The 22,504-nt window shown below is 49.8% G+C and overlaps 1 protein-coding gene across 4 annotated transcripts; it reads left to right on the forward strand.

Moving 5' to 3' along the window:
- Window positions 1-446: 446 nt before the first annotated feature.
- Window positions 447-21,180, forward strand: CXCR3 (C-X-C motif chemokine receptor 3). 4 transcript variants are annotated; one of them, XM_047092586.1, is made up of 3 exons: window positions 447-507; window positions 18,399-18,487; window positions 19,434-21,180. In XM_047092586.1, the coding sequence occupies exon 3, from the start codon at window positions 19,462-19,464 to the stop codon at window positions 20,554-20,556; it is 1,095 nt and encodes a 364-aa protein (XP_046948542.1). In that variant the 5' UTR covers window positions 447-507; window positions 18,399-18,487; window positions 19,434-19,461; the 3' UTR covers window positions 20,557-21,180. The 4 variants fall into 4 exon arrangements, with proteins under 4 accessions (XP_046948542.1, XP_046948540.1, XP_046948539.1 ...); XM_047092584.1 differs by having other exon boundaries at window positions 19,462-21,177; XM_047092583.1 differs by lacking the exon at window positions 447-507 and adding an exon at window positions 13,227-13,241 and having other exon boundaries at window positions 19,434-21,178.
- Window positions 21,181-22,504: the final 1,324 nt, after the last annotated feature.

Consider the following 22,504-nt stretch of genomic DNA (forward strand, 5'->3'; position numbering starts at 1 on the left):
AATCATAGAAGATGCACCTGTTCAGTAGATGTCACCCAGCTGCTCTCCAAAAAGGCTGGCCAATTTATGCAGGCGAATTCTTTAGAGCACCCCAACATTTTCCATTCTCCCTCAGTCTTCCTATAATGCCATTTCATATACGTTGCTCCATGAAGTAGATCTGTAGATAGAGAAATGAATAATCTTCATTTTAAGCGTAATTTCCCATGTAACTATGTGCCCTCTCTCCCGCTGTGCCCAAGCTCTTCAGCAGATTGAAAGGTATGTTTCTTGCTTGTTATTAGTCCCAGACCATAAATCTAGGGATGCAACTAATATTATCTCTCTCTACTGTTTTTCTGAATCAACTCACTTTCGATTCCTCACCTCATCTCGGCAGAGTTGGGAAATTCTACCTGAGTCATTCTTGCAGTTCCTGCCTCCTTGAGACCAAGTGTAGGTCTTGGAAGCTTCCACAGTGTCAGACATCTAAGGGAGCCCCATGTGGTCATCAATTATCTGCAGTCTGTAAGTTGCTACTAAGCCTTTCTTCTGTGGGAAGCTGAGGAAACCTGCCAGACAGTTGGGACGCTTTGGGGAATTACCAGCTACTCAGAGCACTGCTAGGAAGGAAGGCCAGGGACCCACGGTGCTCTTCCTCCTCCCCTGCCAGGCTAAATACCTCCCCTGAAGTACTGAAGTAGCGAGGGCGTGAAGTACAGAGCTGGCCTCACTTTGGTGGGGTGTAGGGAGAAAGGGGAAAATACAAGAAGGAAAAATACAGCCTTGAGCCTATGGTGCCTAGAGAGATGAGCTGATGAGCTGCTGGGTGGGTTTATTAAAACTGATAGAATATCAGAGTAAAGTGATATTGGAGCTTATGATTTAAAAAATAATTTGAGGGGCACCTGGATGGTTCAGTCAGTTGAGCGTCTGACTCTTGGTTTCAGCTTAGTCATCATCTCCCATGGTTTCATGAGTTCGAGCTGCGTGTCAAGCTCTGTGCTGGAAGCTCAGAGCCTGCTTGGGATTCTGTCTCCCTCTCTTTCTGCACCTCCCCTGCTTCTCTCTCTCTCTCTCTCTCTCTCTCTCTCAAAAACAAACAAAAAATAGATGTCCCATATTGGTGGGGCACCTGGGTGACTAGGTTGGTTAAGCATCCAATTCTTGATCTTAGCTCAGGTGTTGATCTCAGGGTGGTCCTTTCAAGTCCCGCATGGGGCTCCACATGGGGCATGGCGCCTACTTAAAAAACATAGTAAATAATTATTAAAAAGAATAAATGTGCCCTGTTGGAGACCAAGGTCTCCTTAAGGAAGCCTTAGGACACAGACTAGGAAAAGAGACCCCAATATCTTCCTTTTGGTTGGAAAGAGGCACAAATGTCACCCACAGAGAAACCCAGCCATCTGGCCCCTGGGGCTTATGCAAGATGAACAGAAGGATTTGTCCATGAGAGTCTTACTGAGTGGGCCCTTTCCAACCTCCCGGGGGTATAAAGGGCCATCTTGAAGGATTGCTAGGGCTGTGGGTGTGGAAGGGTAGAGAGCAGGACAACTGTTTCTCTGGAGTCCACCTAGCCCAGCCAATGAATAGGCTTTGTAGCAGGCCAGCATTTGAATCCTGGCCCTGTCATTTATCTGACATGTGATCATTCTGAACCTCACTTTACTCTCCTGAAAAATAGTCCCTGTTCATAGCAGCACTATTCACAATAACCAAAAGGTGAAAACAACTCAAATGTCCATCGATGGACCAATGGATAAATAAAATGTGATCTATCCACACAAGGGATTATTATTCAGCCTTAAAAAGGAAGGAAATCCTGGGTGCCTGGGTGGCTCAGTCAGTTAAGTGCCTGACTCTTGATTTCAGCTCAGGTCATGATTTCACAGTCATGAGATTGAGCCCCGTGACGGGCTCTGGGCTGACAGCATAGAGCCTGCTTGGGATTCTCTCTTTCCCTTTCTCTCTCTCTGCCCCTCCCCCACATGGATGTACACACGCACTCTCTCTCTCCCTCTCTCTCTCTCTCTCTCCCTGTGTCTCAAAATAAATAAATGTTAAAAAAAAGGAAGGAAATCCTTTCACATGCTACAACATGAATGAGCCTTGAAGACACTATGCTAAGTGAAATAAACCAGTCACAAAAGGACAAATGATTCTATTTATTTATATAAGGTATTTAGAGGAGTCAAATTCATAGAGGCAGAAAAATAGAATGGTGGTTGCCAGGGGCTGGGGGGAGAGGGTAATGTGACTTTGTGTTTAATGGGTGCAGAGTCTCAGTTGAGGAAGATGAAAAGAATTCTAAAGATGATGGGGGTGATGGTTGCACAAAATTGTGACTATACTTAATGCCCCTGAACTGTGCTCTTTAAAATGGTAAAGATGGTCAACTTTAAGTTATGTGTATTTTGCCACAATTTAAAAAAATTGCATGCCAGCTACTGAAGTAAAAGTACTCACATTAAAATAATAAGCGTCTAAGGGCACCCAGGTTGCTCAGTTGGTTAGGCAGAATCTTGATTTCAGCTCAAGTCATGATCTCACAGTGGTGAGATCTCACAGTGCTGGACAGCACAGAGCCTGCTTGGGATTCTCTCTCTCCCTTTCTCTCTGCCCCTCTCGTGCTCACTCTTGCACTCTCTCTTGCTCTCTCAAAATAAATAAATAAACATTAAAAAAATAATAAGCATCTAACTTCAATGACTCAAAACAGAATCTGATTCCACAGTGACATACAGTTCTTACTCCATCCCATAATTGTGGGGTGAGAAGGCTGAGAGACATCACATGTAATAATTCGTATATCCTTTTTGGTATTTAAAAGTATGCAAAATATTCTGGAACTTTAAAGTTTACAGAAAATTAACTTCAAGCCTACCATCTCATTTTATCCTTTCAGCATACTGAAATCATTTGAGATGTTGAGGTAAATGTAATATTCTATATAAGAAGAATACATTGCCTGTCATAAAATGGTATCTGTGATTCTTTGTCCCCAGAAATGGTTAAAATGGTAAGTTTTATGTAATTTTTTAATAAGACAAAAATAACAATAGCCTGCCTGGTTTATCTCTCCAGGAAGCTGGGGATGTTAGGGAGAGAATAGATAGGAAAGTCCTGGAGAAGACCCTGTAAGAGAAAAAAAAGTGTATTCCATTCTGGTAGCCCCAACTTCAAAAAGGGTTAGTGTATCCTTTGTGGGGCCTCATATCTGTTGCCTTGACCCTCACATTTAAAAAAATTTTTTATTTACTTATTTATTTATTGCTTGAGAGAGAGGGCACACACACTCAAGCGGGGGAGGGGCAGAGAGAAGGGGACAGAGGATCCGAAGCAGGCTCTGGGCTGACAGCAGAGAGCCCGATGTGGGGCTCAAACTCCCGAACCCATGAGATCATAACCGGAGCTGAAGTCCGGCGTTCAACTGGCTGAGCCACCCAGGTGCCTCTCCCCCTTTTTTTAAATTAAACAACACCTCCTCTTTCTTCCTGGCAAGTTCTGGAAGGTCTCTGCTGCTTCCCTGTGTCCCACCATCCCCCAGCTTTGGCCCTGTAGTCTCCATCTAGTGGCTGAGGCTTTTGCACATAGGTGGCCCCAGCGACGGTTTCTGCTTTCTCTCTGCACCTCACACTTGCTGAGCATCCCCCGCCCCCATCCCACCCGACATCTCCTACTTCCCCAGGCAGCTAGTGTTCCCTGGCACTCTCACATTCCTTATTGTTATTCTCTCACTGAGAAGGTCAAGAGGGTTAATTGATGTCAACATTGTGAACTTTGTTCCTACTCTTAAAGATAATATTCATTAGCAGCTGTGTTTTGAAATTCGCATTGCCTCAACACCATTGTCTAGTGGTTTTCCACTCTTTCTGTGCATTACAATTACCTTGAGAGCTCTCAAAAACCACCCATACCCGGACACCCTCCCCAGCCTAATTAAATGAGGAGCACAGTGCAGTCATTATTCTCCAGCAGGCATAATTACATCTCCATGTCTCTGTACACAGTGGGTCCCAGTCCTTGACACGCAAAAAGAATCAGCAGGAGAGCTTCGTCAATAACCAGCCCCATCCCTCCCACGCTGAGGAGGGCTTAACAATCATAGTATCTTTTTAAATTTTCAAGAAGTCATTTCTTCCTGTACTCTACTCCAATCTCCACCCCCATTCTTTCTAAAAGCCCATTTTTCTCCAGTCACCATTTCTCAAAATATACTCCACAGTGATACCGGGGGAGTTGCAGAAAATAGGGGAGTTAGTGACTGTGGTTGGCTAATAATGGCTCCCAAAGCTCCGTCCAGTCCCAAACCCTGGAACCTGTGACTGTTACCTTATTTGCTTATTTGGAAATGGGGTCTCTACGATGTAATTAAGTGAAAAATCTGGAGATGAGGAGACTATCCTAGATTATCAGACTGGGCACCAAATGCCATCATAAGTGTTGTTGTAAGAGACAGGGGAAGATTGGACACACAGAAGAGGGAGCCATATGAAGATGGAGACAGAGATTGGAGTGATATGGTCACAAGCCAAGGCATGCTGGCCAACAGCCACCAGAAGCTGGAAGAGGCAAAGAATGGATTCTCCCCTAGGGCCTCTGGAGGGAGTGTAGCCCTGCCAACACCTTGACTTTGGACTTCTGGCCTTCAAAATGTGGGAGCATAAATTACTGTTGCTTTAAGACCCCCAGTGTGTGGTCATTCCTTATGGTGGCCCTAGGAAGCTGAGACAGTGACCAGATAAGTTTGTTCACTCATGGTTTATAGCTGAACTTCACAAAACATTTCCCATGCTAACAGGCATTGTTTCCCAAACACAGGCCCTGGACGAGTACTCCCCACAGAACACACCTCGTGCTAGGTCACACACTAGACAGCAGCTATGACCGAAAGTCACAGCATTGCAGTCTGTGCGTGTGCAAGACATTTATGCAAGAAAGAGTTATAGCCATACACATATACATCATGTATCTACCTTTTTAGAACCTACTGTGCATTCATTTAATAAACTCATTCAATAAATGCTTTTGAGCACCTACTGACACATATGTCAGAAATTCTTCAAGCCGTTAAGGATATAGTGATTTAAAAAGCAAAAATCAGGGGCACCTGGGTGGCTCAGTCGGTTAAGCATCCAACTTCAGCTCAGGTCATGATCTCGCGGTTCGTGAGTTAGAGCCCCGCATTGGGCTCTGTGCTGACAGCTCAGACATCTGGAGCCTGCTTCACATTCTATATCTCCCTCTCTCTCTGCCCCTCTCCTGTTCGTGCTCTGTCTCTGTCTCTCAAAGAGAAATAAACCTTTAAAAAAAGAGTGAAAATCAAACAAATAAATGAAAAGTGAAAATCATGTCTCTTGTGAAAAACATATTCTAATGGAACAATCAGTCAATAAACAAACAGCAGGTAGCAATTAATGCTATGAAGAACACAAAATGAGCTGAAAAGGTATAGAGGGTACGGCAGGTATCAGAGAAGGCCAAGCGTTTGGTTAGGTGATTACCTAAATTAATCACATTGTAATCCTCTCAACAACCATTTCATCTTTCTAATGTGTGGAAGGTATTACCTCCATTTTGCACAGGAGGCAACTGAGGCTCAGAGAAGTGAAGTGATCTGCCCAGATCATCCAGCTATGAAGGGGGTTATATGGGGGGTCCTGGGTGGCTCAGTCGGTTAAACATCTGACTCGTGATCTCAGCTCATGTCGTGATCTCACAGTTTGTGAGTTCAAGCCCTGCACTGGGCTACATGCTGACAGTGTGGAGCCTCCTTAGGATTACCTCTCTCTCTCTCAAAATAAAAAAATAAATAAATAAAAAGGGGTGTTTGTATGGGATTGAAACCCAGGCCCACAGACACCACTAACTACATTTAAAGTCCATTTACTATTACCATGCTACATAGTTTCTGTGCTCAGTTGGACTCCCACTGAGATCTTCCAGAGCCAGCCTTGGCTTTTCTATACCAGCGGAATGAATGGCCCCTGGGGTGAGAAGGCTGGAGATCAGATAGGCAAAGGGTACTTCTAGTCAGAGACTTGCCCTGCAGAAATTACGTCCGTTTATTTCTGTGTTTAGAAGGTAGACATAGGGTACTGAAATTTCTTGCTTCCTACCCTGAGTCTTCTCACCTCTCCTTTCTGTCTCACCTGGGGCCCTCAGGGAAGAGCCATGGGATCCAGAAAAAAGGAGTTTCTGCAGTTTTTATTTAAGTGTATTTATTTTGGGAGAGAAAGAGCAGGGAGGGACACAGAGAGAGGGAGAGAGAGAGAATCCCAAGCAGGCTGTGCATTCACAACGAGTAGCCTGACACGGGGCTCAAACTCACAAACCCTGAGATTGTGACCTGAGTCAAGCTCAAGAGTCGAATGCTTAACAGACTGAGCAGCCCAAGTTCCCTGGATAAAAGGAGTTTTTATGGCTTCGTGGCTCTGGGCTGCACTTCTGGGTCCTGGAGAGTGGGTAGGACTCAGCAGAGACGAGCTAAATGTTGGAAAGTTGGGTTATGCTTGCAACAGCATGTGGTCCCATTTGGCTAGGATATAGGATGCCCAAAGCAGAGTGAAGAATCAGGTTGGGCAGGACGCTGAGGTCAGATCATGGAACAGCCCTCTTTCTCTGGGCTGGTGTTTGCCAAAGCATGTCAGGCAGACGACTTGTATTTTGAGATAGTAATAGCAATGACGGAAAGTAAAAGCAATGTGAGAAAGTAAAGACTGCTTGTCAGTAAGTTGGAGCTCAAAGAGACTAAACAGATCCGTTTTTTTAATGTTTATTTATTTATTTATTTTTGAGAGAGAGAGAGAGAGAGAGAGTGCATGGGAGAGGCAGAGAGAGAGAGGGAGAGAGAGAATTCCAAGCAGGCTTCATGCTGCCAGCATAGAGCCTGACATGGGGCTCAATCTCATGAACCGTGAGACCATGATCTGAGCCAAAACCAAGAGTCAGACACTTAACCAACGGAGCCACCCAGACGCCCCTAAACAGATCTCTTTTATGCCAGACTTCCCAGATCTGACATGAGGGCAGAGGGCAAGCTGAGGCACCACCGTGGATACCATCCTCATGGTGAAGGCAGACCAGAGACCTACCAGGGGCAGACTGGACTGGGGGTGATCAATCAGTGCTGTGGATTCTGGCTCTGGATCACCTTCTCACCCCTCTGTGCCCCCCCCCGCCACCCCCACTTCAGCTAATACGCTCCCTCCACTTCATTTCCCTGCAACCACCTACCCCCCGAACTTTCTCCCTTCTTCCGCCTCACCCCTCCCTCCTCTTCACCCCATCCTGGGCCTCCTCATATGCAAGTGCTTCTCCAGCTATACTATAAGCTACAGTAATTTATAGATAGTCTTGGTGGTTATGTAAAAGACCTCTATTCACTAGCAAATATGCGAAAATCCATCTGAATCCCACAAAAGGTTTGTCTTAAGCCACCTTCCAAAAATATCCAGAATTTTTTAAAATATCATTTGCCTTCTTTTTTTTTTTTTTTTTTTTTAGACCCAGACAGGCTCAGCTTAGAGCTTTACCACACTGTTAGTTTCCATAGTAACAACCCCCTGTTGCAGACTCTGGTCCTTCATCTTCTGTCCTGGCCCCCAACTGTGGAATGCTGGAGGTGTACCCTTGTTCCAGGAAGGGGCCCTGCCTTGGTTTCTCCCCCGGTCTGCACACTGACTCAGCCACTCTGGAACCTTGGCTGGGGATTTGGGTAATAAGCAGCACACCCCAACGCCAGGCCCCTGCCAGGGGTGAGCTTCAGGCTCCCGTTCTTCTCTTAAATTCACATAATGACCTCTTCAAACCTGAAACAGTATAGAAGGGTGCTTAAAAGTGTGTACTTTGAAGCCAGACTGCTTGGTTTGAAATCCAGGCTCTGTCACCTATTAGTTGTTTAGCCATGGGCAACTTATTTGAGTCTATTTGCTCATTAAAAAAAATTTTTTTTAGGGGCGCCTGGGTGGCGCAGTCGGTTAAGCGTCCGACTTCAGCCAGGTCACGATCTTGCAGTCCGTGAGTTCGAGCCCCGCGTCGGGCTCTGGGCTGATGGCTCAGAGCCTGGAGCCTGTTTCCGATTCTGTGTCTCCCTCTCTCTGCCCCTCCCCCGTTCACGCTCTGTCTCTCTCTGTCCCAAAAATAAATAAACGTTGAAAAAAAAAATTTAAAAAAAAAAATTTTTTTAAATTTTTTTAACATTTATCTTTGAGAGACAGAGAGAGAGACAGAATGTGAGCAGGGGAGGGGCAGAGAGAGAGGAAGGCACAGAATCTGAAGCAGGCTCCAGGCTGTGAGCTGTCAGCACAGAGCCTGACATGGGGTTTGAACTCACTGGCCGAGAGATCATGACCTGAGGTGAAGTGGGACGCTTAACCGACTGAGCCACCTGGGCGCCCCCCAAAATTTTTTTAACATTTATATATTTTTGAGACAGAAAGAAAGAGAGAAAGTGCTCATGCCCGAGTGGAGGAGGGGCAGAGAGAGAGGCGGACAGAGAGGATCCACGCTATGAGCACAGAGCCCAATGAGGGGCTCAAACCCAGGAACTGTGAGATAATGACCTGAGCCCAAATCAATGGTCTGCTGCCCAACTGACTGAGCCACCCAGGCTCCCCATTCTCGTTTTTAAAATAGGAATATATGGGGTTCCTGAACGGCTCTGTTGGTTAAGCATCCAATTTCAGCTTAGGTGATGATCTCACGGTGTGTGAGTTCAAGCCCCGCGTTGGGCTCTGTGCTGACAGCTTGGAGCCTGGAGCCTACTTCAGATTCTGTCTCCCTCTCTCTCTGCCTCTCCCCTACTTGTGCTCTGTCTCTCTCTGTCTCTCAAAAAATGAATAAACATAATAAAATAAAATAAAATAGCAATATAAATAAGGGTGCCTGGGTGGCTCAGTCGGTTAAGCATCCCAGTCTCAATCTCAGAATCGCAAGTTCAAGCCCCACATTGGGCTCTGCACTGGGCATGAAGCCTACTTAAAAAAAAAAAGGAATATAAATAAAACCTATGTCAAAGACTTGTTATGAGGATATGTATGCATAAAGGTGCTTCAAATAGCACCTGGCACATAGTGCTACCTAAGCTTTACTGGTTAATACTGTTGTTGCTGCTGGCCGTCTATCTCATCGTCGACAGGTATTTTGGCTAACTCAGGACTTAATGTGGCATTCTGTGACGAGAAACTTATGGGTAACACAGCCAGTTTGGTGTCCCCTCAAGCTCCTTTAAAGTCCCTCCCCCCAGAAGCAAGGACGAACTTCTAAGCCAGTGCATTCTGCACCCACAGCTCAGAGTACACAGCCCCCACTCTCAGCCAGGCTCTTCATCTAGAAGGGACCTCCCGCCCCACTGCCCATGAAGACTTGGGCACTGCATTCAAACGGGCACCCACGCCCCACAGTCAAAGGCATCAGCACTCTGACCAATTCTGCAAGTAAGGCAGGGGCAAGGCTTCAGCCTTCCAGGCTGAGGTGTGAGGGACCTCAATGCAAATGAAGCTTCCCCCATGGGTGTGCCCAGTCCTGGGAGCATGTCAGCAGCCACAGGGAGGAGGGTAGCTAACAACTCATACATGGCACTAACCATGTGCCAGGCATTGTTCTCAGGACCTTTACACATACAGCAGGTCGCCTTTTCTCATCCAGAGAGGAAGCCAGAGCACAGAGAAGTGAAATAAACAACCTGTGTAAGCTCATACAGCTAGGAATGGCAGAGCCAGGAATCTGAGCCAGTGTGGTCCACAGCCCACACGCTCACCAGCACTGCCACACAGCCCCACGTGGGGCCAGCTCAGCTTTGAACATCGAGCACCAATGCCTGTGCCTTTGTGCATGACTTAGTGCCCGGTTGGAGAGATATGGGGTCAACACTAACAGGAGGCAGGTTCTGGACCTGCATAGGACCTGTGGACAAAGCCCCCAAGACCAACGCCACACCTTGTTGGGATTTCAGGAAATTTATTTGGCTAGTTGAGGAATTTCCCAGAAGGCTCAAGAGTCCAGGCAGGTAAAGTCTAGACGGGATCAGGCCCATCATCAAGGGGCTTTGTGCAGGGTCCCAGGAGGGCAGCATAAAGCACACCTAGGGACACTCCAAGGTAAAGACCCAGGGAGGGACACTAGTCAGCAGGGTTTGCTCAGTGGACTACCTTTGGGGAGGGCACCATGGTTTCCAGGGTGTACCTTTTCCTACTCCTGAGAGCCCAGCAGCAGCCAAAAGCTCTAGCCCAGACTGTCTGTTCTTCAGGGAGAGAAGCCTTCCTGGCAGTGGCCTCACCCGCTTTTTTTTTTAAGCTTATTTATTTATTTATTTTTGAGACAGGGAGAGAGAGTGTGAGTGGGGAAGGGGCCAGTGAGAGAGGGAGACACAGAATCCGAAGCAGGCTCCAGGCTCTGAGCTGTCAGCACAGAGCCCCGACGCGGGGCTCGAACTCAAAAACCACGAGATCATGACCTGAGCCAAAGTCGGAAGCTTAACCTACTGAGCCACCCAGGTGCTGCTGCCCCCCCCATCCCCGCAACCCCGTTTTGCGGGCCTACTTCTATTTAGGAAAAAGAACTCTAGGCTCTCCTCTGGTGACACCCAGATGCATGGCCCTATCCCTTCTCTTCAACCAGCCTGAGCCCAGCATGGGGTCGCCCTGAGAGTCTCAGGCACAGCCTACATTCTTTGAGGGGCGCTGAGTGGCTTGGAGAGCAGGCAGCTCTTCCTGGCTCAAAAGGCCACAGGGGAAGTTGGGAGGAACTCAAGGCTGAGAGGTTTGAGGTAGCCAGAGGGAAAAGGGAAGAAACCCAGGAATCAGGAATTAAGGTGAGCCTGGCTGGGAGATTAAGTGGGTACTGAACTGCGGGAGGAGGTGGTGCTTCTGGGGACAAAGCCAGAGGCCACAGCCAGGGAGCCTTTGTTCCCAGGCAGCCTTGGCCCCCGCTTTCTTGGCACAAGGCTTCTAAGCTGGTCCGGGGAATAATAGCATGTGATGCCAAACCCATCCTGCGTGAGAGAGGTTCTTCAAGTAACTTTTATTTTGATACAATATCAAACTTACAGAAAAGTTGCAAGAATAGTACAAAGGACTCCCTTACACCCATATCACCAATTATTTGCATGTTGCCGTGTTTGCTTTATTCTTTGTGCATCTTCTCTCGCTTGGTGTATTTGTTTTACAAGTCATATGTAAGTAAGTTGCAGATGTGATCTCCTTTCACCCTTAAATATCTTTATGTGTATTTCCTACAAACAAAGACTGTTTTTACATTGTCAAAATTAGCAAAATAGTATGAATATAAGGGATTTTTTTAAAATCTCATCTCTGGGCCATATTGAAATTCCACCAACTGTCCCAGATTTTTTTTTTTTTTTTTTTTTTTTTTTTTTTTTTTAATTTTTTTTCAACGTTTTTTATTTATTTTGGGGACAGAGAGAGACAGAGCATGAACGGGGGAGAGGCAGAGAGAGAGGGAGACACAGAATCGGAAACAGGCTCCAGGCTCCGAGCCATCAGCCCAGAGCCCGACGCGGGGCTCGAACTCGCGGACCGCGAGATCGTGACCTGGCTGAAGTCGGACGCCCAACCGACTGCGCCACCCAGGCGCCCCTAACTGTCCCAGATTTTTAGCTGACTTTTATTTTCCTTTTGGATGGCTTTAAAATTTTTTTTAAGATTTTTTTTTGTTTTTTTTTTTTTTACATTTATTCATTTTTGAGAGACAGAGTGAGACAGTGCACGAGTGGGGGAGGGGCAGAGAGAGAGGGAGACACAGAATCCGAAGCAGGCTCCAGGCTTCGAGATGTCAGCACAGAGCCCAACACGGGGCTCGAACTCATGAGCCATGAGATCATGACCTGAGCCGAAGTCAGACACTCAACTGACTGAGCCACCCAGGCATCCCTAAAAAAATTTTTTAAGTTTATTTACTTTGAGAGAGAGAGAGAGCGAACGAGGGAGGGGCAGGGAGAGAGGGAGAGAGAGAATCCCAAGCAGGATCTGCACTGTCAGTGCAGAGCCCAATGCGGGGCTTGAACTCAGGAGCCACAAGATCATGAGCTGAGCTGAAATCAAGAGTCAGACACTTAACCAACTGAGCCACCCAAGCACCCCCTCCTCTTTTTTAAAAAGAATTTTAAACATTTATTTATTTTTGAGAGACAAAGAGAGACAGAGCATGAGCAGGAGAGGGGCAGAGAGAGAGGGAGACACAGAATACAAAGCAGACTTCAGGCTCGGAGCTGTCAGCACAGAGCCCAACGTGGGGCTCGAACCCATGAGCCATGAGATCACGACCTGAGCCGAAGTCAGACGCTTAACTGACAGAGCCACCCAGGCGCCCTGCCCCTCCCCTTTTTTTAAAGTTCATTTATTTATTTTGAGAGAGAGAGAGCACAAACAGGAGAGGAACAGAGAGAGAGAGGGAAAGAGAGAGAATCTTTTGGATGGCTTTTTAATCACTTAGCTAATACATCAATATGGTCTCTGTGTAAAACATTACAGAATAAAGCCAACATAGTCCTCTTTGAACATCACCCTTGATCCCTGTCCCTCTAACCTTAAAAGGTATAATAGATTATAGTGTAATGGATAAGAGCATGTCTCTGCCATTTGCTGGCTGTGTGGCTTTGAGCAAGTTTCTTAAACTTTGTGTTTCTGTCGTCTGTAAAGTGGGGTTGATAGGAGTAATAATGCCGTAATTACTGCATCACTATGACCATCAAAGAAATTCATCCCAATAAAGCTCTTAGAACAGAGCCTGGCACATAGTTAAGTAATCAATAAATGTCAGCTGTTTTTTTTTAATGTTTATTTATTTTTGAAGGAGAGAGAGGGAGACAGAGCATGAGTGGGCAAGGGGAAGAGACAAGAAGATTCCAGGCTCTGAGCTGTCAGCACAGAGCCCGATGCAGAGCTCAAAATCACAGACGCAAGAACATGATCTGAGATAAAGTCGGATGCTTAACTGACTGAGCCACCCAAGTGCCCCTGCATGCTATTCTTATTATCCTGTTTGACCTTGGAATGTTTGACCATTCCAACCCAAGGGAATGCGATGGCCAGATGTTGGGCCTGCCGATGACTTTGTTCCAAGGGGTAGCCCAGCTCACCAGTGCAGAGGGACATCCCCCAAGTGTTCACTATGGGAGCAACTGGCACTCAAGAATCTATCAAGAACAGGCTTCCATAATTGGATGTGTGTGCATTAGCAATGTTGCCACCTGTCCGTCTGGAGAAAGTGGACAGTCCTGAGCTGTGATGGAGGCCCAGGTACAGGGCGGGATGGAAACAGATGCACGCTGACCCCATGTGTGACCCCAGGGCTGGTCTGCAAATGGGATGGGACTTCTGGGAGCAAAACAGACTCTTCTGGGGGCCATCACAAAAGGTGTCCTGCACTTAGCAGATTTTTGTCTGGTCATCTAGGTCTCTCATCTTGGAGGTTCTGACATTTCTTCTCCCTGGTCAGTGAGGAGGAACAGGGCGAGAATTGGGAGGTAGTGAGCTTTACCCAAATCTCACTCTAGGTCACAAGCACCACTGGGTGAGCACCTGCCCTCACACAAGACACCTGGTTGGGACTGTGTGGTGACTAAAGTGTGGCTCTTAGAAGAACTAGCCCTAGGGGCACGTGGGTTGCTCAGTTGGTTAAGCATCTGATTTCGACTCAGGTCATGATCTCATGGTTCATGGGTTCTAGACCCGCGTCGGGCTCTGTGCTGACAGCTCCGAGCCTGGAGCCTGCTTTGGATTCTGTGTCTCCCTCTCTCTCTGCCCTTCCCCTGCTCATACTCTGTTTCTGTCTCTCTCAAAAATAAGTAAACAAAAAAATTTTTTGAAGCGATCATGTGTATGAAAGTAAAGGCTTGCTGAATGGAAGCTATTTTCAAGGGACAGGATGATAGGAAGATCAGTGAACTACCACTCTCCAGCCCTCTCTACCCTCCTCTCTCACACATAACTACTTTTTCAGCCAAACTGCCCCTGGACTGACCGTCCTTTCCTTATGTCCTTGCCTTGGCACCTTCTGTTCCCACCACCTGAGTTGCCTTGACAGATGGCAGCAATGTCCTCTTGCCCTGGTCCCAAAAAGAATGAGTGCCCCACAGCTTGGGAAATCACCCGCACGGGCCTGGACTGCCTGAGCCGCAGTCTATGGCCCCAACACTTAGAATGGCCTTGCCTTCCAGTAGGGCTTAGAGCTGCAGGAAGCAGCTGGGGAAGAGGGGCAGAGAGGGGGGCAGTCCCCAGTGCCTGGGCCTTACTATGACCTAAGCTCTTCTTCTCTGGGGAGAAGGGCCAGCAGAAGGAATCCCAAAGTCCCAGCACTGTCTGGGGCAGACCCAGACCCCTTCCTGGGGCTAGGACTCTTGTTGATTTTGTGTAACAAAGCCCCTGTCACAGCCTAGGCCACTGCCTGAGCCTCACAGGAAGCTTGGGCCTCCCTGAGCCTGTTCCCCTGACAGCCAGGGGCTTTTGGAACAGGGACCCCAGGGGACATTCTGAGTATCTACGAAAGAGGCTGTGAGGCAGCAGATGTTGAGAGGAAAGGGGAGGAAATGGCCCCCTTCCCTGGTCAGCCCAACAGAGAGCTGTATAGAGGCCTCCTTCCTGTGAGGGACTGGGCCCAGAGCACACACTTCTGAGCCTCCCATCTCCCCAAACCACAGCCCAGAGGTGTGAAAAAAAAGAAAAAAAACAGGGGGATGGGTGGCAGAGAAGAGACAGGTGCACATTTCACACCTTGACCACAGGTGGGGCCCGGAGCAGCTTCACTCTGACTAACTTCCTCCTCAAGCTTCCCCAACTGGCTGCTTGGGAGGGCAGAAGCAGGGGGCACATGTACCAGAACTCTGAGGGCAGACCGCTGGCTAGGTGGCTCTCCCCAAGGGCCGGGCCTGCCTCTGACGTGGTCTGGGGCTGCTTGGGACCCAGATTAGAGTGTCAGACAAGGGTTTGGCTAGGCACCTCGACAAAGGCAGTTCCAAGGCATCTGAGCTGAGAAAGACAGCGGGAGCCTGCCCTGAACCTGCCATTCTGAGACCCTGGAAGGGCCGACCTAGAAAGTAACCAAAATGAGGAGGAAACCACTGTTCCCCAGGCACCTACCCTGGGCCATGCACCTACACGTATTGTATGCAGTCCACACAGCAATCCCAGCCCACGTGTACTATGTTTCTCCCTACTTTTCAGATGAGGAAACTGAGGCAGAGGAGTGAAGTGATTTACCTGAGATTACACAGCACAGAAGCCAGAGGACTAGGCAAGGGGCAGGCTTTCTGGAGGCCAAGACCACACCTGCATGCCCCAAAAGGCAGGCACGCTCTATCCCGGGCCTCACCTGACAGGAAAGTCTCCCAGTCGCTATGTTTGTAGTGAATATCCCTCTCATTCTGCATTCTCCTACTATGTGCTGGGTCCTGGAAGGGACCTTCCCACCATATCTGGGCCACACGGGAGCAGTGACAGCAGCCGGCCCCACAGCCCAGAATGGCTTATGAGGATACGGCCCAGCTCAGAAAATCTCCCTGCACCCTTTCAAAACTCCTGCCCAACCCTCTCTCATTTCTCCTCACCAGCAACCTGGGAAGGTGGGGAGCATTGTCCCCATGTGACCAATGGGGACTAGGGCACAGGAGGCAGACCAGGGATCCCTAGACTTTGACATTTCACATGGCCCAGTGGCACTCCAACATCTATTTGGAGGCCCCACATTTGGATTGTCCACTTCGGCCAACACAAGATCCTTCTAAATCTATCAGCTTATATTCACCATCATTTCATAAAGAAAAGATCCTTTTAATACCAAAAGGGGGATGAAGGACATAATTGCAGAATACAAGACCCTCCTTGAAATTGAATAGACAGAAGGGCACCTGGGTGTCTCAGTCGGTTAAGCGTCCAACTCTTGATTTCGGCTCAGGTCATGATCTCATGGTTTGTGAGTTCAAGCCCCATGTGGGGCTTTGTGCTGACAGCACAGAGCCTGCTTGAAATTCTCTCTCCCCTTCTCTCTGTTCCTCCCCCACTTAAGCGCACGTGCTCTCTCTCTCAAAATAAACATTAAAAAAAAAAAACCCAAATTGAACAGAGGATTTTATTATCCTCACTTCTTCCACGTGCAGAAACCCAGGGAATGGAAACTCTTCTTGACCAGCGGCCAGAAACCGTGGTGCCAGCTCGTACCCTTCTTCCCCACCCTGCCAACTCCTACCCATCCTAACTGCCGAGGCTCCTGGAGTCACCAGTCTTGTCCACTTGCACTGCTCCTGATGTCCTGCAGGCCCTCACCTCCCTCTGGCCCGCACCTTGCAGTTTGACAAGCTGTTTAGAGCAAGGATAGTTGCAGCTCCTGTGCACAGAAGGTGGAGAAGGGGCTCACTGCCTTGCCAGTGTGTGTCTTGTCAAGAAGTTTGAAGCGAATTCCAAGCCTGAGCCTGGAGGCTCTGGTGAAGCACTCTGACTGAAAACCAGACCCCAGAGGACTGGTTCTGCCTCTCTCCGTCTCTGTCTCTGTGCCTCTCCTTCTCATCTGGGTGGGAGAGAGGGAGAGAAGAGACTACCTAGCAGAGGCAAGGAGAGTTAGGGGCTGCCTTTCCCGGCTAAGGAGAACAGGGTAATAGGGAAAGGAGGAGAGGGCAGAGGGCAGAGGGCAGAGGGCCGGGAGGGGGGAGAAACTGTTGCAGCACACCACCATAAAGGGCCTGATTTGCTCTACAAATGCTTTTTACAGCTTTTCCTTGAAATTGAGAGGGTCCACATACTCTTCCCCAACCCTCTTCTTCCTGTCGCCCCAGGAGCAACTGCTCTCATGAATTTGTAGTGTCTCCAATCCCTAATTTTTTGTTTTGTTTTGTTTTGTTTTTTAATTTTTACTTTTTGTTAAGATTTTATTTTGGGGCGGGGGCTCCTGGGAGGCTCAGTTGTTTGAGCGTCTGACTCTTGTTTTTGGCTCAGGTCACGATCTCATAAGTTGTGGGTTTGAGCCCCGTGTCGGGGTCTATGCTAGCAGCATGGGGCCTGCTTGGGATTCTCTGTCTCCCTCTCTGTCTGCCCCTCTCCCACTCATGCTCTCTCTCTCTCTCTCTCTCTCTCAAAAGTAAATAAGTGAACATTTAAAACAAAGATTTTTTTTTTTTAAGTAATCTCTACACCCAACGTGGGGCTTAAACTCACAACCCTGAGATCAAGAGTTGCATGCTCCACCGACTGAGGCAGCCAGGTGCCCCTCCAGTCCCTGTTTTAAACTTCTAGAACAAATAGCTGTATCCAAAACAATATGGTCTTGCTTTGTGTGTGTGGTTTTCAGAATTTACATAAATGGCGTGAAACTCCACATGATAATTCTGTAACTTGCCTCTTCCGCCATGTGGTCATTGGATTTTCTAGCTCCAGCCATGTCAAAATATATAGCTTAAGTTCATTTGTTTTTATCTGCATGAATAGATTATAGTTTATCATAGTTTATCAGAGATCATCCACTTAAAAAAGCAGAAGGCAGTGGGATGAGCAGTAAAAAGAGAGTCAGCCGTGGGTTCAATCCCAGCTCCCACCCTCACTTGCAGTGTCTGGTGAAGCCCTTTCCCCTTTCTGGATTAGCCATGGGGAATCACTCCCCACCGCCACCTCACAAGGGATTTGTGTGGTTTGAATGAGGCAGTGTCAGAGAAAGTACCTAAAGCACTGTCTAGCACATACCAAGTTCATTACTAGTAGTTCCCTTTCCTCATCCCCTGTTGAGTATTGGGAGGGGCAATAGTGGAGGACTTGATGTAGTGTGAAGGCTTTCTTCAAAATATTTTAGTTTGGGGAGCCTGGGTGGCTCAGTCGGTTAAGTGTCCGACTTCGGCTCAGGTCATGATCTCACGGTCATGATCTCATGGCTCATGAGTTCGAGCCCCACGTCGGGGTCTTTGCTGTCAGCACAGAGTCCACTTCAGATCCTCTGTCCCCTCTTCTCTCTCTGCCCCTCCCCCACTAGGGCTCACTCTCTCTCTCAAAAATAAACATTTTAAATAAATATTTTAGTTTTTAAAGAAGGTTAATCTCTTTGACAGACCTAAGACGTTTAGCAATGCAATCTACAATTATGCAAAGATCCACTCCAGCCCAGGACAGGTGAGCACGGGTGCCAGGGTATTGAGCACTGACTCCACCCGTGCAGAAGTTCTTGCCCCTGGCAGCAGGGCTGCCCTCCACCTCGTAGACACTCTGCTTCTCCAGATGCCCCACCTCAAAGGACCTGTTTTTCCCTAAGCCCCAGCCTTTCTGGTCCCCAGTTTGTGGCCGGGTCCCCCCACAGCAGCGTTCCCAGGGGAACGGGCCAGGAGTTCCTGTGGCCTCGGTTCTAGGGAGGTCTGGCATAGACAAGCCCATGGAAGAGGCTGCCGCCAACAATCATGTGAAACCCTCACTTCCTCCGTGTAGTGCAGGTTCCCGACCACAATCACCAAAGCAGAGGGGCAGGCAGCACACAGCCCTGCAGGCAGAGCATCAGCCCAGCAATGGTCCTTGAGGTAAGTGCTGCTGCCCAGCCGGTGGGCACAGGAGCTCGGAGTGGAGGGCCTGGGAGACCGGGGGAAACGTCAGGGCTGGCTCATGAGCCAGGGCCACCAGAGGGCTGGGTGAGTAGTAGGTAGATGATGCAGGGATTGCAGTAGAAGGAGCCCTGGGACGGGGAATTGGGAATCCACCTCAGCCAGGGACTTGTGTATGACCACAGGTGCGACCCCTCCCCTGTCTGGCTTCCGGGCCTCATCTGCAAAATGATCCCTGCCGCCGTTGGCTTCCAAGGCGCCCTTTGGCTCTGACTTGGAACTTACCCTTCCATGTGGGACTGAACTGGCACTGAGAAGGCTGGCAGCTCTGGGGTCATGTGTAGGGTAATGGGGTATGGAATATTTCTACCCGAGCTTGGTGGGAGAGCCCCCAGGGGGTGGCAGGTGGCATCCCTGAAGAGGAAGGGAAGAACAGGAACAGAAAGCAAGTGACAGGGTCAAGGGGAGGACTTCAGTGATTTGTGGAGGGGCCCCACGGGAGGCAGGAAGTTGGGATCCCTAGACAAGGGCTAAGGAGGGAAGTGGGGGGCCAGTGACTGACCCGGAGAGGGGACTGCGGGGAGGTGCGGGGGGAGGCAGGTAGTAGCACCAGGCGTGGCAGGGAAACAGAAGGGCAGGGCAAGCCAAGCCGTGAAGGCAGAGCGAGGAAAGGGGGCAGGGAGGGCTCCTGGCACAAGGGTGGGAGGGAAGCCTTCCTCTGGCCCACAATCCCTGGTCTAATGGGATGGCCCACACAGGTGAGAGAGAAGCGGTGGTTGATGTGGGAAATTACCACCCCAGCTCCCGGGCTGGGCACAGAGTTCAATAGGCGGGGGTTTGGACAAAAGACAGGAACTGGGGCCTGCCGGACAGAGGAGCTACTCCAGGAAACGCTCAAAGGAGTCCCTTGCCTCCCTTGCCACAGTCCCTTGCCTCCTTCCCTCCCTCTGCAGATGAGTGAACACCAGGTGTTCGACGCCTCTGAGCTTGCCTTCCTCCTGGAAAACTGTAGCTCTTCCTATGATTACGCAGAAAACGAGAGTGACTCCTGCTGTGCCTCCCCGCCCTGCCCGCAGGACTTCAGCCTGAACTTCGACCGGGCCTTCCTGCCGGCCCTGTACAGCCTCCTCTTCATGTTGGGGCTGCTGGGCAATGGCGCGGTGGCGGCTGTGCTGTTGAGCCAGCGGGCGGCCCTGAGCAGCACCGACACCTTCCTGCTCCACCTGGCTGTGGCCGACGCACTGCTGGTGCTGACCCTGCCCCTCTGGGCAGTAGACGCAGCTGTCCAGTGGGTCTTCGGATCTGGCCTCTGTAAAGTGGCGGGCGCCCTCTTCAACATCAACTTCTACGCGGGGGCCCTCCTGCTGGCCTGCATCAGCTTTGACCGCTACCTGAGCATAGTGCATGCCACCCAGCTGTACCGCCGGGGGCCCACCGCCCGCGTGGCCCTCACCTGTGTGGTTGTCTGGGGACTCTGTCTGTTCTTTGCCATCCCAGACTTCGTCTTCCTGTCGGCCCGCCGTGACGAGCGCCTCAATGCCACCCACTGTCAGTACAACTTCCCGCAGGTGGGCCGCACAGCTCTGCGGGTGCTGCAGCTGGTTGCTGGTTTCCTGCTGCCCTTGCTGGTCATGGCCTATTGCTATGCCCGCATCCTGGCTGTGCTGCTGGTCTCCAGGGGCCAGCGGCGGCTGCGGGCCATGCGGCTGGTTGTGGTGGTGGTGGTGGCCTTCGCCCTCTGCTGGACCCCCTACCACCTGGTGGTGATGGTGGACACCCTCATGGACCTGGAGGCCTTGTCCCGCAGCTGTGGCCGAGAAAGCCATGTGGACGTGGCCAAGTCAGTCACCTCGGGCCTGGGCTATATGCACTGCTGCCTCAACCCACTGCTCTATGCCTTCGTGGGGGTCAAGTTCCGAGAGCGCATGTGGATGTTACTTACGCGCCTGGGCCGCCCTGACCTAAGAGGGCACCAGCGGCAGCCGGCATCTTTCCGTCGGGATTCATCCTGGTCTGAGACCACAGAGGCCTCCTACTCGGGCTTGTGAGGCTGGATGGGGGGGTGCTCCTTTTGCCACGCAGCCTGACTGCCCCCACGTTCCAGGCTCCTCCGGGTTCCTCTCTCCCTCTCCCTGTAGCCTCATTCCCCACGCACGCACACTCCCGAGATTCCCTGGTGGCCCCGGCATCACTGGGTCTCCCAGGGAGGCACCCCCCTGGCTCTGGGGGCTACACCACTGCTGCTCCTTAGCTGCCAAGCCCTGTTGCCACTTCAGAGGTGGCTGCCTTGGGGCCCTTATTGCCTTGGCTGCTAGGAGCCTCACTGCCCTCCTTATTCAGTAACTAGACCTTGGCCTTCCCCATGTACACAGAGCAGGAAGCCAGCAGCATAGAAGCTGTCCCTATAGGGTCTTGACCCGGGCCTCCAACTCAGCAGCGACTGTAGCTGTGGTCCCCAAGGCCTCTGTATTTGCTGTTTATGTCTAAAATTCTGCTTAAAACTTTTCAGTAAATGAGATCATCAGGACCAGGGTGTGTTAGTAATGCATCATTTATATCCAGCCTCGCCCAGGCTCTGGGGATGCAGTTCCTATTCTCTTTGCCTGGCCCCAGATCTACGCCAACCGATGTTGCTTGTGTTAACGTCTATGTCGAGCCCCGTCTCTGCCCTCTTGGGTACTCCTGTCACTCACAGGGAAGCACTGGGGTAGATGGGTGCGGGCTAACAGTTCACTGGACTGGCTGGACACCACTTAGGCATAATTTGGGGAAGGGCCTTCGGACATGAATAAGACATGATCCCTGTGCTCCAGAAGTTTAGGCCAGCAGGGAAGACATGGGGAAGAGTAACAATATGAAACAGTCTATGCCACAAGGTAAATGAGTTGTCCCTAGACCGTGAACCCGGGTCTCAGAGCCCTGTGGCTGGAGCCATTTGGGAAGGCTTCTGGAAGACAGAAATGAGAAGACCCCAAAAGGCAAGTGGGGTCTCCAAGGACAGAGAGAAGCAAAGACAGCATTTCTGGGTAGAAGGGAAGGCAATAGCAAAACTGCAATGCTTCCTAGTACCGCAAGTGGCCCCAGAGTTAAGGGTTCGGGTGAGGGAAGGGTTGAAAATACTCAAGGTTGGTTTGGGATCAAGTGATGGTATCAGAGAGCCCAGCCAAAGGCTGTATGTAGCTTTATACAGGGAAGAGGAGATGCGGGCTTTTTCTTGGATAGTGACATGGGGCTGGACGAAAAGCACCAACGTTGGAGGACTTGAGGACAGTCATTTGCACATAAGCCACCCGGAGGCACGGGTGGGCAATCGCTGAGGTGGATGTGAGTAGAAGAAATGACCAGGGCTCCCCAGAAGGGTAGGTGGCAAGCCTACAGAGTTAGGACCCTCCCTTTGCAGGGGTGGAACCGCTGCACTGTCAATTCCCCCTAATTAAGCCACCAATGTGCCACGATCCAGTTTCACTCATCAGCTGGGCCTTTGCTGAGACTGCAGACCTGGATGGAAGCGGGATGGGCAGGGAGGGACCTGGGGATTTAGCCAGGGAAGCTCATGTCACCCTGCACACGCACCCAGTCCCTTAGATGTGTGGTTAGCCTTGAGTGTGTGGCCACTAAAAGACTCAAAGCATCTGCAAAATGAAGGAAGGATGGAAGGAAGGAAAAGGACAGAACACATCGTGCCCATAAAAAATATCAGTGATGTTAGACTAATAAAGATGTTTGTGGGGGTCTGAGGGATGGGTCCCAGAGGTATCCACCCTCAAATCCCCAGAACTTGTATGTTACCTTACATGGCAAAAAGGTTGCTAATAAGCTGACCTTATAAGTAGTAGATTCTCTTGGACCATCTATGTGGGCCCCATGTCATCACAAGGGTCCTTCAAAGTGAAAAAAAGGGAGGAAGAAGGGGAGGGAGGGAGAGGGAGACAGAGAGAGAGAAATGTTGTTGGCTTGGAGGACAGAAGGGGAGGCACAAACCAAACAACACAGGTG

The sequence above is a fragment of the Lynx rufus genome, unplaced genomic scaffold (assembly GCF_022079265.1).
Source record: "Lynx rufus isolate CCGP_SWC_20201006 ecotype Redwood Valley unplaced genomic scaffold, mLynRuf1.p SCAF_30, whole genome shotgun sequence".
Taxonomy (NCBI): Eukaryota; Metazoa; Chordata; class Mammalia; order Carnivora; family Felidae; genus Lynx; species Lynx rufus.